This window comes from Drosophila santomea, chromosome 2L (assembly GCF_016746245.2).
Source record: "Drosophila santomea strain STO CAGO 1482 chromosome 2L, Prin_Dsan_1.1, whole genome shotgun sequence".
NCBI lineage: Eukaryota > Metazoa > Arthropoda > Insecta > Diptera > Drosophilidae > Drosophila > Drosophila santomea.
In genome coordinates this window covers 21,690,970-21,708,073 of record NC_053016.2, presented here as the reverse complement: position 1 = coordinate 21,708,073, position 17,104 = coordinate 21,690,970, and the positions used below count along the sequence as shown (strand labels likewise).

Genomic DNA, 17,104 nt, shown 5'->3' with positions numbered 1-17,104 from the left:
CTTTTGAATCGGTACTAATAACCCGGGTAAAAAAATAAAGGACAAGATTTTGGATTATGATTTCATCTACTTAATTATATAAAATTATACAATAACTGCAACCGATGTCGAACTGCAATACGATAACGATATTTAGATGAAATGTAATTTTTACGTATTGAATCGATGTTTTGAGTAGTCACATTTTAATAAATATTATAACATTTTAATTCATATTAAGGCAAGGAGGCATGCAAGGATAAGAGCAATGATAATAGGATATTACACGTCGGCAACTCGAACGAAATTTTCTTTCTTCATATTGATTTCTCACAATAAACAAGAAGGAAGCTAACGGTATTAAGCAAAATAACATATTTTTACTATGTTACAACTACTATGTTATAAATACTGTGTTATATGTAATAACACGGCATTGACCGGCATTATTCTATCTATTATCGCATATTCTTTATGTACATACATACATTATGTTACATAGTACTTTATAAATGCTATATCCCAGAGTAGAGCCAATATGAGCAAAATAACAATGCTATTTTTCGTTGTTTTCCTTTGCAAATACAAATATGTTTAAATGGTCCTATATATTAAGTTCGGAACATTTCGAAAAGCACTAGCCGTGTCGATATATGTCTACTATTTCGTCTGTGCGGCTGTATAAACGTCGAGATCTTGAGAACTGTAAGACCTATAGAGGTGAATTCTAACATGTAGAGTAGTGTGACACCTACGCAGTGCGAGACTGTTTAAAAATATTCCTTTCAAACGACCAGCTATATACATAGGTATGTATTACATATTGTTAGGTTGGCAAAACGTTGGACTGATTGAAAAACAAATATGTCTTTATATTAATATTTTCGCTGAACGATTGAACTTTTAAATGGTAACAAATGTGATTGTGTGTCTTTCTATGGAAGCTACAAAAAGATTGTCACTTTGTAGGCACTTATAAAATCTCGACGTTAGTAATAAAACAAGGCACGTCTAAGTGTCTAAGTCTAGCTTCCAAGGCTTAACAGGGGCAAATGACAGACTTGTTTTTGGATTGCTCGCTAAAATCTCTGCGGAACTATAAAAACTATCTGTCTGTCCCGATCTCAATAACTGTACACACTAGAAATTTTTCCACCCCTCACAAACCGCTCAAAATTTCCTTCCCCAAACTTTTGAAAAATAATTTCTTATTTCTTTATAATCTGATAAAAAATTTCTATCGATTTACCAAAAAACTATTCTCTGCGACCACTCTAACGCCCCCAAACCGTCCAACACTGTAACGCAGGGTGGGCGTTGAAAGAGTTTTTAAAATGTTTCGTTTTAATATTTTTTTTTGCCCTATTTCTATTGATTTGCCAACAAAAAAAATTTCTTGTTCACAATCTTATTAAAATTAATGACAGATTATTGCAAAATTCTGGACATCTTAAAAAGAATATGCTCTACAAGGAATGAATTTGTTAATTAATTTAATTTAATTAAATTAAAAAAATTAATTTAATTTAAAAAAAATGTTTTAGATGTATGGGCGTCAACTAATTTTTGCAATGTTTGCTCTTGTTTGGATATATCGTTCCTTCAAACGATAATTTAAGGCCTTGACAAAAAACAAAAGTTATAACAATAAAATAGGTTATATTTAATTTATTATAGATTAAGTTACTAGATTTTAGAGCGAACTGCAATTTTACAGATTTCTAAGAATACTCGTAAAGTAAAAGGGTATACTAAATTCGTTGAAAAGTATGTAACAGTCAGAAGGAAGAGTTTCCGACCATATAAATTTATATATTAGGATATTTTGATTGTCAGCATTTAAATTCGATATTCTTGCTTTCTACGCTACCGATACGCCCTATCAAATCAACTTCGTCAAAGCTGCTTATATCACCGGAGCTAAACGAATATCTCATCGTTACTAATTGGAGTTAAAGGAACTGCCGCTGGTGTAAAATTCAAAGTTTGTCTCTGAAATGGGATAATTCCCACCTACTAAAAACGTATTGCCAGATTTTTAGCAAAGATTCACTGTAGAATGCTTATCGGTGCATGTGGACAGATGACAAAGGTCGTATTTAGGGAGTGCAAGATTGGAGCTACCGTTTTAAGTTTACCTGTATTAAAGAAGAACGAAAACAAGATAGCTTAGCCAAGCCGAGTCTTATAAAAATATTCTTGATGAACAATATATATAAAGGAATGGTGTGTACCGAATAATAACACCTTATTACATTAAACACACAAAATAGAGTTAACCGATTATCGGATACCCGTTACTCAGATACTTAGCAAAGTTTTCTTGGTATACCAATAGAAATAGTCGACAAAATAATAAAAACAACAAAAAACCATGGGCGTTCCAAAAAAACAAGAATAATAAAAAATATTAAAACATTTTCCAAAAGTGTGGGGGTTGTAATCGTGAGATTTTCATCAAATTATATATATTACAGTCAGCAAATTTTCATCAAGTTAAGGCCAAAAATGTTTTAATATATAATTATTAATAGCAATATATTATAGAGAATATATACTTTCAATAAGTTAAGTAATAGTTTTCCGACTTGGAAATTGCCAGCTGAAATTGCTGGCAGACTAGAAGCTAAGTACACACTGTAAATCCGAATGCACCGCTAATAGTTGGAAGACTTCGCTGCTACACCTCCAGATCGCCTTTTTTAATAGGTCAAAGGTCTAGCTTGAGTCCGTTAGGGAACGCTGACGATCGTGATATCTGCCCCGCATTCTCGCACAATCGGCACGATCTGGCCTTGGTCTGCCGCACTAACTGCTCGGCTTAAATTAAACCAGGCGTATCATTATGATGCTTGGGTGCGCTGCTGCCCGGCAGTGATTACTGCCATGCGACTGCTTAGTGGTTTATCGTCAGATAGCCTCTGCTTGCGCACAAAAATCACTTAGCTTCGCTTGGGCACTCTGCAGCCCTTGTCCTAATGGTGGGAGAGAACAAAGAGATGAAACCTTGCGAAGTCACCAATGGTGCAGGAGGTACTGCTTCAATTATTTATATTACATATGTAGCAATAGTGTCCTTTGATTTATGACTGAACATCAGCAGATTCAATAAGGTCATGTATATAACATATATAAGTACTTTTTTCACGGTCCCCTAGTCATATAAATCGAATGGATTATGACTTTAAACAAATCATATATAAAACGGGGCTATAAATACTTCTTCAAAATTGTTAAACCTTCATAGAAATGCTATAAGAACTTCGACTTGGCGAAGATAGTTGTACAACTTGAACTTATATAATTAAATGTTTAAAAAGTTTTTCACGATCCATTTGCGGCTGACCGTGCTTAGGAATACATAGTTATTTGCTGAATGCTCTTTAGATGTCATTGTTGGGCCTTTGGACTTTTGCATAGCATTTAAGAAAATTTTCAACACTTTTATTGTAAAAGGGGAACACGATGTGGCCATAACCATTAAGACTAGAGTTGTTTTAGGATTTGTCTCTGAGAAGTTTTAAAACTTGGTTTCTAGGCGTCCTGTCTTTATTACTTTACATTTTGTTCTGATACAGTAAGCTGTACGACAATAAAAGTAAATTTAAATGGAAACGCTTTTTGTCGTGGACCATACGGCCAATTAAAAGCCTTAAATAGCAAGTTAAAGGTTTAGAGTTAAAAAGACGATGTAAAACTTTGGAAGTATAAGTACAAAATCCAAGATTTTTAATCTGAGTAACCCGTTACTCAGCTAGTGGAAGTGCGAAGGAGAAATTTCAACACTGACAGTTTCTGACGGTTTGTGGGCGTGGCAACATGAATCGATAGACTGGAGTCTGCATGCCGAATCTCATATATCTAGCTTTTATAGTTCCAGAGATTTCGACGGACACAGCCAGATCGACTTGGCTATTGATCCTGATCAAAAATATATACACTTCATATGGCCGGAAATGCTTCCTTCTGCCTGTTACATACTTTTCAACGAATGTAGTATACCCTTTTAATCTACGAGTAAGGGGTATAACAAGGGAGAACGCTATAGTTGAGTTCCTAGTTTATCAAATACTCGTTGCTCAGAAAGTAAGACTGCAAGAAAGAAATTTAGAAATTATTTTGCCATATCTAGCGTGGCCGCTTTGTATGGCTTGTGTGGCTAATCATTTTTTGTCTTTCCTTCGCTATTTATATATATTTTGCGTAAGTTTGTATAACGTTTTGAAGATTATTGAAAAGATTATTGTAGTAAAGGAAACTGATAAATAAAGTCAGTGTAGCCATTTTCGTTCGTTTCCGAAGCGTTTAAAACTATAGTTGGCCAAATTTTGATTTGAAAATTTTACAATCGTCTTAAAAGTATTGCTTGCTAGTATACCATTTAGCTGGCATTCAAATTATGTATAAACATTGAAAATTTTCTATTTATCCATTAATTTATATTTCAAGTTCTTACGTAAAAATAATGCGATATGAAAACTATCGCTTTTTAAAATTATTTTACGTTCTCGTGTTACTTTTGTATATGTACATTCGTAATACAATTAGCGAATGTACTAAGATCTCTCAGTAAAGTAGTTTTACAGCATCAGTATTTAGTGCTGAGTAGTATAACAAAAGCAATTAGAGAGTAGGAAGTATGGCTATTAAAAGGGTCTTCGCTTTGGGCGAACATCTTTTTATTACCTAAATGTGTGTTGCTTGTGTTATAGAGGTAGTCCAGTTTACTACATGTTGACTTTTTGCTGACTGTACGACATTAAAAGTTAATTTAAATGGAATCGCATCTATTATATATACATTATGTAATTTTGAGCCGTGTACTACTATACGGTCGATTAGAAGACTTAAATAGCAAGCTAAATAGAAAAAAGTCTGTTAGACTGTGGACTACGTACTGACCTGACGTCGCGATAAATGGTTTAAAATAAAAAAGTCGGTGTAGATCCTAAGAAGTCCACGTCCGACCCACTAAATTGAAATAAACTTCTTTTTTAGCAACATGCTTCAAAAAATTGCATTGTATCTTATTATCTGGAGTTGCGGCACATTGGCTGCGGACATCCTAATGGCAACACAAGGTAAGAATAGTCTAAGACTATATAATTTTTGTCAGAGTCAATGAAAATGAAAAAGTTTTATTTTTTTGATACCAACATCTAAGTTTATTAGTTAAAAATCAAATTTTTAATACCTTAAAATTGCTTACTCAATTCTATTAAATGTCTTTAATTAAGTTAAAACTTTCAAGCTTAAAGCTATATTAATTTTGAATGTATAGGAGTCTTTATTCATGCGATTATAGGCTACTATAAGCAGTTAATTTTTTCAGTTGTCTTTACGTTATTAGCTCATCATGAAAATAAATTATACAACATTATAAATTTTTATTCTCATAGATCGATACATACCGAGCGTGCCATCCCTTTTAATCGTATATATTTTTTTCTTATTGCTGTTACAATACAATGACATGGACAGTACATATTAGAAAAACAATTGTTCACATTCATTTCATTTTGATTGTTCTTTAAGCTCAGCAACAACAATGTCATTGTCCAAAGATCAAATGTGGTAGACCTGAGGAGCAGTACATTCGTTCTCAGAGACAAATTTCTTTTTTGAGCCCCAATGTATTGTTTGATTTATTGATAAATCAAAATAGGCGATCGCGCCTTTAAGAACGATATATCCGAAACAATATATACGTATATATATATTAAAAATCAACCGTCAAGTCGACGAGCTTTGAAATTTCTTCAAAAAGCATTCAGAAAAAGCCTTCGTTGGTCTTGTAATTAAAAGCATTATAAAATTATTTACTTCCTAAAAGTTGGTTTCAGAATGAGAACTGATTTAATTTTTTCCTTTTTTAATTTAATTAAATTAAAAAAAAAAAACATTTGAAAAAGCTTCTCTAATGAAGAAAATTACTCAATGAATTGATATTTTTTTCGCCTAGTGCGTACAAACAATGATATACATTTTCTTGTACAAAGTAAAAATATATTTTAAAAAATTTTCAGGCGGAACGAAGTCTCACAAGATACCATTCTGGGAGTTGGCTAAGGGATTAATATCCAGGTATATATATGAAATCAGATATTTTTTTAAATTTGTTTCTATCATATAATGTTAACAATATTCATTTCTTTTGGGACTTTGTTCTTGTGAAGTAAATTGTATTTATCCTACGTTGTAACGCTCAGTACCCGTAGAGAACAAAAGTTTTTTATCAGGACTACTACCGTTCATTCATTTGTCCATCCGATGACATCAAGGACATTTTTTGTACATTAATTTTACCCTTAGGAGCAGAGTCACTACCTACCTTTTATAGCAGATTTCTAGTTAACCATACGAATTTTCTAAATGTTTTTTATAATATTATATTATATATTTATAGCAGATTTCGAGGTAAACTTTCCGGTTGTTAAAACTGTTTGAAATAAAGTTTATTTTTGACCCTAAATGTAGACCCAGTCGGAACTAACTCTTTTTCGAATGAAAGGTGTTCCACAAGAAGGAATTTTTCTATTCCATTTTGCCGGGCGTGGGACTTTGTTTCATACTTCTTCTATTTTGTTTTTTGATTCTTTTCAGAATCAATTCTACTGAAAACTCGTATTGAGTTCTTCTAATTGAAGGGTACCCAAAAAATATAATAAACAAATTCCGGGTTTAAAAGATAACATATTTTTTATGTTATGGTAACTAAAATAGGTGTGTGTAAGTTTCTGTATTAGTAGCCGTATTGAATTTTTGTTATAAATGTTTATTCTGATAGAGCAATCATTTGCACTATAAAGATTATATAGAACTGTATTAGGAATGAATAATACTCAACAAGCAAATTACCAAATTTGAAAGCCGTAACGAAATTTCTAAGACACCAGGAAATACTGACGATATTGACTCTTTTGTACTATGGCGTCAATACAGCGTCAGGCAATGTAGAAAAACATAATGTTTTATATATAATATTTAATATATGTATGTTATATGTAAGTGATTTTGATTTTTTGTATGTCTATTTACATTAACATAAATAATAATGTATGCAACCCTTATGTAATCCTAAAGGGTACATATGTATGTCACAAAAGTATATATAATATTAATATACACAATTTTAAAAAAGTACATGGTAAAATCAAAATATAATTGAAAAAGTTGTTAGTATTTCACATACTATAACATAACATAACATATTTTCGTCTTGTACCGGAAAATAGAAATATGAGCCATCGGCAAACTTGTGATCTCTTTCTTTTCGTTATTATTTTCAAATGTATACAACCATATGCATTTTAGTAGAACACTATAAAAAGCTTTCTATACAATGCTTCAAGCCATGCGATAATGCGGTAAATTTCAGTAGCTCGTTGTTGACGCTGTTGACCCGTGTCATGGCATACCCGCCGGACATTTTGCAGCAACGGAAGTATTTTTAACTAAAAAAAACCCTTGACTACACAGACCAAGTCATATGCTGAAAAACAAACAATGCTATAAAACCTCGCATTCAAACAAAGAATTTGTCACATACAGGATCTACAGAATTCTTTTAGTATTCATTTAAGCATTTAAACGTCAGCATACCATTTTAAATCACAGATCACCAGAGCCTTAACTCTGTAAAAACGATCTAACAGAAATGGACGAAAAAGACATTTTGGACAACCGGAAAAGTACCACATTTGGTGAAAATTAAAGAAATCTAAAAATTTAATTTTGTCCTGAAACCCGAAAAAACATCAACACATTTTTTAAAAGTGTACGCGTGACAGTTTTTGACTGTTTGAGGGCGTTTCAGTGGGCGTGGCAACATGGGTTAACAAACTTGCACTGCGTTTATGTCTCTGGAGACTGCATGCTGAATCTCAACTTTCTAGCTTTTATAGTTCCGAAGATTCCGACGTTCATACGGACAGAGGGAAGGAACAGACGGACATGGCCAGATCGACTCGGCTCGACTCTATATATACCTTTAATGGTCGGAAACGCTTTTTGCCTACAAAGACTTGCCAAAGACTGTCATTGTTAACATTTATCCTTCGCACTTCCACTAGCTGAGTAACGGGTATCAAATAGTCCGGGAACTCGACAATAACGTTTTCTCTTGTTATACCCGCTACTCGTTTTTGTATTAATTTTGTAAATTTCAATCGATTTGCAGAAAAAGGTTTTGCCACGCCCACCCAAAAGCCCACAAACCGCCCGGTTTTTAATTTTTTTTCTCCTTAGGAAACTGTATTTTTCTTCACAGCTTTTTAAATGACATTGTCATCTCTCTTTGAAATTCTTCTTGTAAGTATCGTTTACATCATTTTTTTTTTGTTCGCGCGAGTCATACGGCCACACTTTCCCCCCATCCGACCGAGCGGCGCTGCCGTTTATCGTACGGCTCGGTTCGCGAAAATGTAGACGCGATATAGAAACGAGTACAGAAACGAGAAAATGTATAAATATTAGTAATTTTATTAGTAAGATCGAATTATGTGTTAAATATGATAGATAGATAATTGTGATATGATATGATAAATATGAATATGATATATGATTGCTTTAAGAGTGGCAGATAGTCAAGATTAGAGATAATAGGATAAAGTTATTGTCTGAACATAATATTCTGTAGAGATGATGCAACTAAAAGTTATATCTACAATGATTTAGGATTAGGGGTATGTAGCTCTAGTGTATCTGCTTGGAACAGAGAAATTTTGCCGACTAACCATGTCGGGACCAGAGAACTGCAGCAAGCCACCGACGCCCTAAGTGTACCCGCTAAACACCGGGAGTCTCCGCACCCGGGTGTTTGGAGACACCCTATTTTTAGCAATGACAAACACCCGGGTGTTTTGCCACCAGGGTGATTTTCTGTACTTGCACAAAAACATCCGGGTGTCTGCAGTGCAAAGAAGTTTAGGGTGGGTGACGCGCAAGCAACGATCAGCCGCAGGTACTTTTCTGTATGCATAAAATTGTATGGGTGGAAGCGAGACACGGTCCAAAATATTAAGGGTGAATGGAAACACCCAAGGAAAAGGTCGTGCACATGTTTTTGCGTTTTGATGTATCTAATGTCTTAACAAAAAACAAACTTTTGTACTATTTAATAATATATTATTAAATAGTATTTATACTTAATTAACATAATTCTATTTCTATTGTTTTTTGGCTTGTTTTTTTTTTGTTATCATTTTAAAAAGAAAAATTATACATTTACAAAGTTAAATTGGTAATTAAACATTAAAAATTTTAACAAAGCAAATAATATAAGATATAAAAAAGACATGTCTATTTCGTGTTGGTTAAATTTCTGTAAAAAGAATGCATAAATCTACAGATTTTGGGCATAATATATTTCGTTTTTCAGTACTTGCTGTACTTTTCTTTTTCGTATGTTACCTACCACAGGCACTCGAATGTCTACCAGACACCCGGGTGTTCAACAAAACACCCGGGTGTTTTGCTAGACACCCGGGTGTTTCCGAGAAAAAGGCACTTGCCTTTTTCTGCATGTTTGCCTTCTCTACCCTTCGTTATGAGTGGCGAGTGTGATCGGTACCCGCGACGTAGGGTGCCGCATTGATTCGGGTGCGCAGGCACCAGGGTGTTTGCAGACACCCGAATATTTTGAGCGGGTGTTTGTATGTACCCGCGAGGACCGGTGTGAGTGGCACCCGCACTCAAAATTGTTGAGTGTGATCAGGGTGGCAAAAAATGCCACTTTTGCAGTTCTCTGGTCGGGACTATCAACTTCACCAAGAATAAGCTTAAATATGAAGACTGTTCCAAGCATCGTTCTACGGTTAGCAAAGGAGCGTAAATTACTTAACATTAGTCTACTTGAATAAATATGTATTTTAAGGTTTGCATCCCAATTTAGGCGTCGTAAGGCAAACAGTAAAAAGTTCTTTTGAACCAATTCAATGCGGAATACGAGTGACAGTTCACAGTTGGGTTGACACGACAGAAAGTCATACCTTTACACTTCGAGCCACTAAGGTCTAGCATATCGTCTGCGTACATGAGTACACGCGAATGTTTTATTACTAAGGGAAGGTCGTTAATAAATAAGGTATAAAGGAGCGGACCAAGGTGGCTCCCTTGTGGGACACCGGATGTGACTCGGAGAATACAATCAAGAGAATTTTTAAATAGGACTCGTTGCGTCCTGCCATTCAGATAACATTAAACCCAATTTAGAAGATCAACAGAGAAACCTAATGAATTACGTTTCCTTACTAGAAAAAATTGATTAACAAATTATTATTAACCGAAAAGTTGGCTCCAAAATTTTAGTGGTTGTTCATCTGGGTTTCATAAAACCATGCTGATATAATTGAGCTACAAAGGAGCTGCAAATGAGGAGTGATATTGTAAAGCTTAGTGATAGCCGACAATTTAGAGATTCTTAGAGATTATTTAGAGGGATCACAAAGACCTCCTTCCATATATGCGGGAACTGTGAAGATTCCAGAGATAAGGTAAACAGTTTCAGTAGAGGCTTGCACAAGGCTTCCGCACAGAATCTAAGCACACAGCCAGGAATTCCGTCGGGACCAGACGAATAGACTGGCTTAACACGCTGAAGATCGTAAAGCAGGGAGCTTCCGTTTAGAGTGGGCAAAATATTAAATTCGACTTCGATACCGCGTAAGAGAAAATTTGGCAAATAGATCGGCTATTGCATGATCCGATGTTACCTTTGTATTTTCAAAAAATACCGAGGAAGGGTAAGAAATTGTTTTGCGCTTATGGTTAACGAAATTATAAAACTGTTTCGGATACTGCGCGAACTGGAACTGACAACGGTTAAAATAGTTCTTGTAACACTGAGCATTAAGCACGGTATAATTTAGCAGAGAACTTAAATATTAAGAAAGGATAGACTGAGTACCGGTATTTTTATACCCGTTACTCGTAGAGTAAAAGGGTATACTAGATTCGTTGAAAAGTATGAAACAGGCAGAAGGAAGCGTTTCCGACCATATATATTCTTGATCAGGACCAATAGCCTAGTCGATATGACCATGACCGTCTGTCCGTCTGTCTGTCCGTCCGTATAAACGCTGTGATCTCAGGAACTACAAAAGCTAGAAAGTTGAGATTAGGCATACGGACTCCAAAGACATAGACGCAGCGCAAGTTTGTCGATTCATGTTGCCACGCCCACTCTAACGCCCACAAACCGCTCAAAACTGCCACGCCCACACTTTTGAAAAATGTTTTGATATTTTTTCATTTTTGTATTAGTCTTGTTATTTTCTATCGATTTGCAAAAAAACTTTTTGCCACGCCCACTCTAACGCCCACAAACCGCCCGAAGTTGCCACGCCCACACTTTTGAAAAATGTTTTGATATTTTTTCATTTTTGTATTGGTCTTGTAAATTTCTATCGATTTGCCAAAAAACTTTTTGCCACGCCCACTCTAACGCCCACAAACCGCCAAAAACTGTCAGTGTTGAAGACTCTCCTTCTCCCTTCCACTAGCTGAGTAACGGGTATCAGATAGTCGGGGAACTCGACTATAGCGTTCTCTCTTGTTTAATTTTGAATACAATCTGGACTTTACATTTCTTAGGTGTGTCAACTCTTTGTTAAACCAATGAGGCTTGTTAGAAATTGACGGAGAGTACATCGGAACACAAGAGTTAAAAAATTATTTAATAACGGTATTCAAAATATTTAGGGTATCCGCCATTTTACAGGAGTAAGGATCGGAACAATTAAAGCCAGATATAAAGTTATTGATCCTCAAAAAGTTTGCCTTGCGAAAACAATAAATTCGCTTGGTTGACTTCTCTGATGTTTCTTTTATTACGGTACCGATTGTCACCTTGAAAGTAGGATGATATGGATCTTCAGGTTGAGTAAGAAAATATAGATTTAGAACCGGTATTTTTTAATTTTATATTAAGTCTGGACTTAACATTTCTTAGATGTGTCAACTCTTTATTAAACCAAGGAGGTTTGTTAGAGGTAGACGGATAGAGTTGAACACAAGAGTTGAAAAATGATTTAATTGCAGTATAATAAATATCTATGGCATCGGCCATTATGCTGCAAGAATATAGATCGGACCAATTAAAGCCAGATATAAAAAGATTTAGCCTCCGAAAGTTTGCCTTACGAAAACAATGAATTCGTTTGGTAGACTTATCTGGCCTCTGTTTTATTACGGTACCTGTGTCGATTGTCACCTCGAAAGTTGGATGGTATGGATCTTCTGGTTGACTAAGAGGTGCTACTCTGGACAGAAACACACTTTTAGGACTAGTCACAAGACATAGATCCAATCGACCCAGAGAATATATTTAACTTGCGACAACGATAAGTCGATCAAGCCGTCAATAAAGTCATCTTGTACTACTTATACGGAGAAGGATATTAGATCTTTCTTCTGGGGACCACATAGTGCCAGGTATATTTAAATTACCGGGAACTACTGATTGGTCCCTATCGGACAGTCTATTTGAAACGGATAGCGGAGAATTCAGGAGGCAGCGGAATGTAATATAAACAGAGCTAACAGAAAATGACAGCTTTACGCATATGAGTTCAACTTTACGTGAGTCGTCCTCTGACGTGAGGGTAGACCTAACCGCAATTAGGACTCCACCTCCCCTCTCTAATTTTTATAGGAGATAGTAAGACTGGATGTTAGTTTTTTTAAGAGGAAGGAGAGGTGGGTGGTGCAGTGGCCTGGCCGCGTGAGGGAAGTTTAATTTTTAGTCTTAGCTTCGAACTCTTTTACCACCATACTATCCGGCCAAAAATCACAGAACATATATTCAAAAATAGGGACAGTAATCTTGAAAGATGAAATGTCCCTAGCGTAAGAAAAGTTAAATTTTTCCACTTTTATATTTTCGGCTTTTGTTATGTCTTGTTTTTTTGCGCTTTGGAGATTATTATAATAGCTTAAGGCTGCTCAGGCTTTATTACCAGACGGCATTTGTTTCGAAAGCAGACAACATTAGTTTCCATATTTTTAAGATTCTGACCACTGTACAAATACACAAAATAAAAACTTGTAAGCGAGCTGTTAAATGTATCGCAAGAGCGCAGTCAGCACGAAATATTAATTTCAGAGCGCAGAAAAAACCACGACCGTTCGCTTTGAAACTGAATTGATGATGATGAATTGAAATTCAGTTTATTAAACATCCTTATAAATAATGAAAAAGTTATAAAATAAAAATTCGGACCTGTATGCTTCTGTTTTCAGAGGGCACAATATTACCTTTCTAAGTGGATTTCCGGCTGATTTTAATATTGAAGGACTGCACGAGGTAGCACCAGCCGGCCTAGTTGAATATATCCACAACTATACCAATTGGGATCTTTTGGGCTCACGAATGGCTGGAGAAATGCCCATTAAGCCCTGGGATGGCCTGCGATACGCTTTCGAAGTAAGTTGAAAAATTAAACTGATTAAAGATTATCAGCAATATAAAGAAGTTAAATGACCCTTTGCAAAATGCTTATATTGATTAATTAAAAATCTATTCCACAGTCGTACTAGGTAAAGATCGAAATATTATTATGTTAATTTGATAGAAAAACAAGAGGGAACGCTATAGTTGAGTTCCCCGACTATCTGATACCCGTTACTCAGCTAGTGGAAGTGCGAAGGAGATTCTTCAACACTGAAAGTTTTTGGCGGTTTGTGGGCGTTAAGGTGTTCGTGGCAAAAAGTTTTTTGGCAAATCGATAGAAATTTACAAGACTAATACAAAAATGAAAAAATATCAAAACATTTTTCAAAAGTGTGGGCGTGGCAGTGTTGGGCGGTTTGTGGACGTTAGAGTGGGCGTGGCGAAAAGTTTTTTGGCAAATTGATAGAAATGAAAAAATATTGAAACATTTTTCAAAAGTGTGGGCGTAGCAGCTTTGGGCGGTTTGTGGGCGTTAGAGTGGGCGTGTCAACATGAATCGACAAAGTTGCTCTGCGTCTATGTCCCTTTTACCCTACGAGTAACGGATATAATTACTATACTGTACCCGGCTATATTCTCGCAAATCGAGACGTACGACGCACGGCAGCGCACCTCGATCGGTTGGGCGGAAGGTGGGGACGTGGGACTCGCACGCCACCAGAAACCAGTCAGATAAAATCACTGCTTACCGAAACAGCAACATGCTCCTTTGGCAAGTGTATGCCGAGAAACACAGGACAGCCAAGTCAAACCCAGCAACGCCACTTGTTTCCGACAGTGTCCACAGCTGAGAAATTTGAAAGGTCGTTAAGGACCAGATGAAGTCTCAGACGTCACAATAAAGATAAGATTGAGCACTCTGAAGCATTTGCTTTCGCAGAAAACACGGATCCAGAAGCTAGTTCTGATAAAAAAGCTGAGCAAGCCAAGTAATGTAGGGAGTGCGGATTATGGATATGCTACGGATATCGGTCGACGAATACCATGTCTTAGCTCCCCTTAGCTGGCAATTATATTCTTTACTTGTTATACTGTATTTATTTACGTCTAAAAGGATAAAGCTAAAAAACAAAAGGGAACGCTATAGTCAAGTTCTCCGACTATCAAATTTATATTTCAAAACTAACTGTTTTGGCGGTTTGTGGGCGTCAAAGTGGGCCTTGAAAAAAGATTTTTCACAAATCGAGCAAAATTTACAAGACTAATCAAAAAATATCAAAACATTGTTCAAAAGCGGGGCGTGGCAGCATGGGTTATACAACTTGCGCTGCGTCTATGTCCCTGTAGTCTGCATGCTGAATCTCAACATTCTAGCTTTTATAGTTCTTGAGATCTCGACGGTCCTACGGACAAACGGACATGGCCATATCGACTAAGCTATTGGTCTTGATCAAATATATATACTTTTTATATGGTTGGAAACGCTTCCTTCTGACTGTTACATATTTTTCAACGAATCTAGTATACCCATTTACTCTACGAGTAACAAGTATTAAAATATGTGTGTGTCTTGCACATAATTTTAAAAGCGAAACTAAGGGTTTTCCTTTCATATTAAGTCGAATTATCCAAAATGATGTGGAATTACCATATAATATACCAAAATATAATAATATATAATAATACCAAAAAAATCGAAATTTTAAAATTAAAAATATTAAATTAGAGATAATTAAGAAACGATACAAAAAAAATAATGTGTATTTAATTAACAGTCATGCGATGCAATGTTTCGTGACTCAAAAACTATGGAGCTGACCACGAAATCCTTTGATTTGGCCATATTGGATGGAGCTTTTCCAGAGTGCTTTTTGGGATTAATTTACGATTTAAGGATTCCATTTATGTACATAAACACGGTGGGCTTCTATACAGGAAGTATCTCGACTGCAGGAAATCCTGTTAGCTACGCTATTACTCCAAACTTCTATTCTCGATTTACGGACACAATGAATCTTTACGAACGGGCTATTAACACGGCCATGCAAATAGGACAAACAATTATGCACATGGTGAGTGGAATTCATATCTTAACCTAGCATTAACTAATGACCATTCATTTAATTTTTTTATAGTATGTAATGCGTCGGACACACCTTGTGATGCGAGAGCACTTGGGTGCTCAAATCCCGCATCCCTATGAAATGTCGCGCAACGTGAGTTTCATTTTGCAAAATGGACACGCAGTTTTATCTTATCCCAGAGCCTTAAATCCAAATGTAGCAGAAGTGGCTTGCATTCACTGTAGGCCAGCTAGAAAACTTCCTAGACACCTTGAGGATTTCATCGGTGCTTCTGGATCATCAGGATTCATTTATGTTTCTATGGGTTCTTCCGTAAAGGCCGCGAACATGCCAGAGGCCTTGCGTCACATGCTTGTAAAGACCTTTGCACGTCTTCCGTATCATGTTCTATGGAAGTATGAAGGCAGTTCCACAGATATAAAAGATATCACATCAAACGTAAAACTTTCACAATGGCTACCGCAACAGGACATTTTAGGACATCCGAAGATTAGAGCGTTTGTAACACATGGAGGCTTGCTTAGCATGTTTGAGACGGTATTTCATGGAGTACCCGTAGTTACAATGCCGGTATTCTGCGACCACGATGTTAACTCAGCCAAGGCCGAGATCGACGGTTATGCAATAAAGCTAGATCTTCAGACGCTATCAACCAATCAGTTATACAAGGCTATTATGAAAGTGATTCACGATCCTCTCTACAAAAATTCAGCACGATATCGGCAAAAGCTCTTTTTGGACCAGCGCTCAACAGCGCTAGATACTGCAATATACTGGACCGAATATGTGCTCCGACACAATGGCGCTTATCATCTACAGTCTCCCTCCCGAAATATGACGTGAGTTTAAAACGATTATTTTCGTTTTACCATATTAATCCTTTTTCCTTAGATGGTGGCAATACTACTTACTCGACGTAGTTGCGGTTTATTTTATATTATTTTACGGCCTGATTTTAGCACTGAAGCGCATGGATTTCCGATCCGAAAAGGTACGGAATCTTCATTTCCTGATGGCCCCTTTATTTACAATAGCAAAGTCGAAGTCAAAGGAGATTTAGCAAAACGCTATAATATCCCTATAGTGGAGTACTTAAAAACTAAGTAGAATACAATGTGATTCACAGCGTCAATGAAACTTTTGACTATTCCAAGTATTGTATTCAAAATTGTATATATAAAATATCCCAGTGTGCAGTTTTAACATTAAGAAAGATACGTTTTGATTCAAAGCGTAATAAAAGAACACATTAAAAATTTGTGACTGTTCCAATTATACCATCATTAAATTACTTATGTTAAACTAAATAAATTAATGTATAAACCCATATTTATCTTTTTGACACTGAATTTATGATATTAATAAAAGCTTGTTCTACTTAAAACATCTTCCATAAAAATGTGCAAATAAATTGCAATAAAAACACAGGAAATGTTATAGTCGAGTTCATCGACTATCTGTTACTAAGCTAGTGAAATTCCGAAGGAAAAATTTTAACTCCGACTGTTTTTTGCGGTTTGTGGGCGTGGGCGTTAGGCAACCGATTTTTGGCAAATCTAAAGAAATTTACAAGACTAATAAAAAATGAAAAAATATCAAATCATTTTTCAAAAGTGTGGCCGCGGCAGTTTTTGTCTCTTTGTGGGCGTTA

General features: G+C 35.7%; 1 protein-coding gene across 1 annotated transcript; it reads left to right on the top strand.

Moving 5' to 3' along the window:
* Positions 1 to 4,977: 4,977 nt before the first annotated feature.
* On the top strand, positions 4,978 to 16,780 carry LOC120457893 (UDP-glucosyltransferase 2). Its single transcript, XM_039645409.2, has 6 exons — positions 4,978 to 5,060; positions 6,006 to 6,063; positions 13,219 to 13,402; positions 15,145 to 15,441; positions 15,505 to 16,292; positions 16,345 to 16,780. The coding sequence occupies exons 1-6, from the start codon at positions 4,982 to 4,984 to the stop codon at positions 16,511 to 16,513; spliced, it is 1,575 nt and encodes a 524-aa protein (XP_039501343.2). The 5' UTR covers positions 4,978 to 4,981; the 3' UTR covers positions 16,514 to 16,780.
* Positions 16,781 to 17,104: the final 324 nt, after the last annotated feature.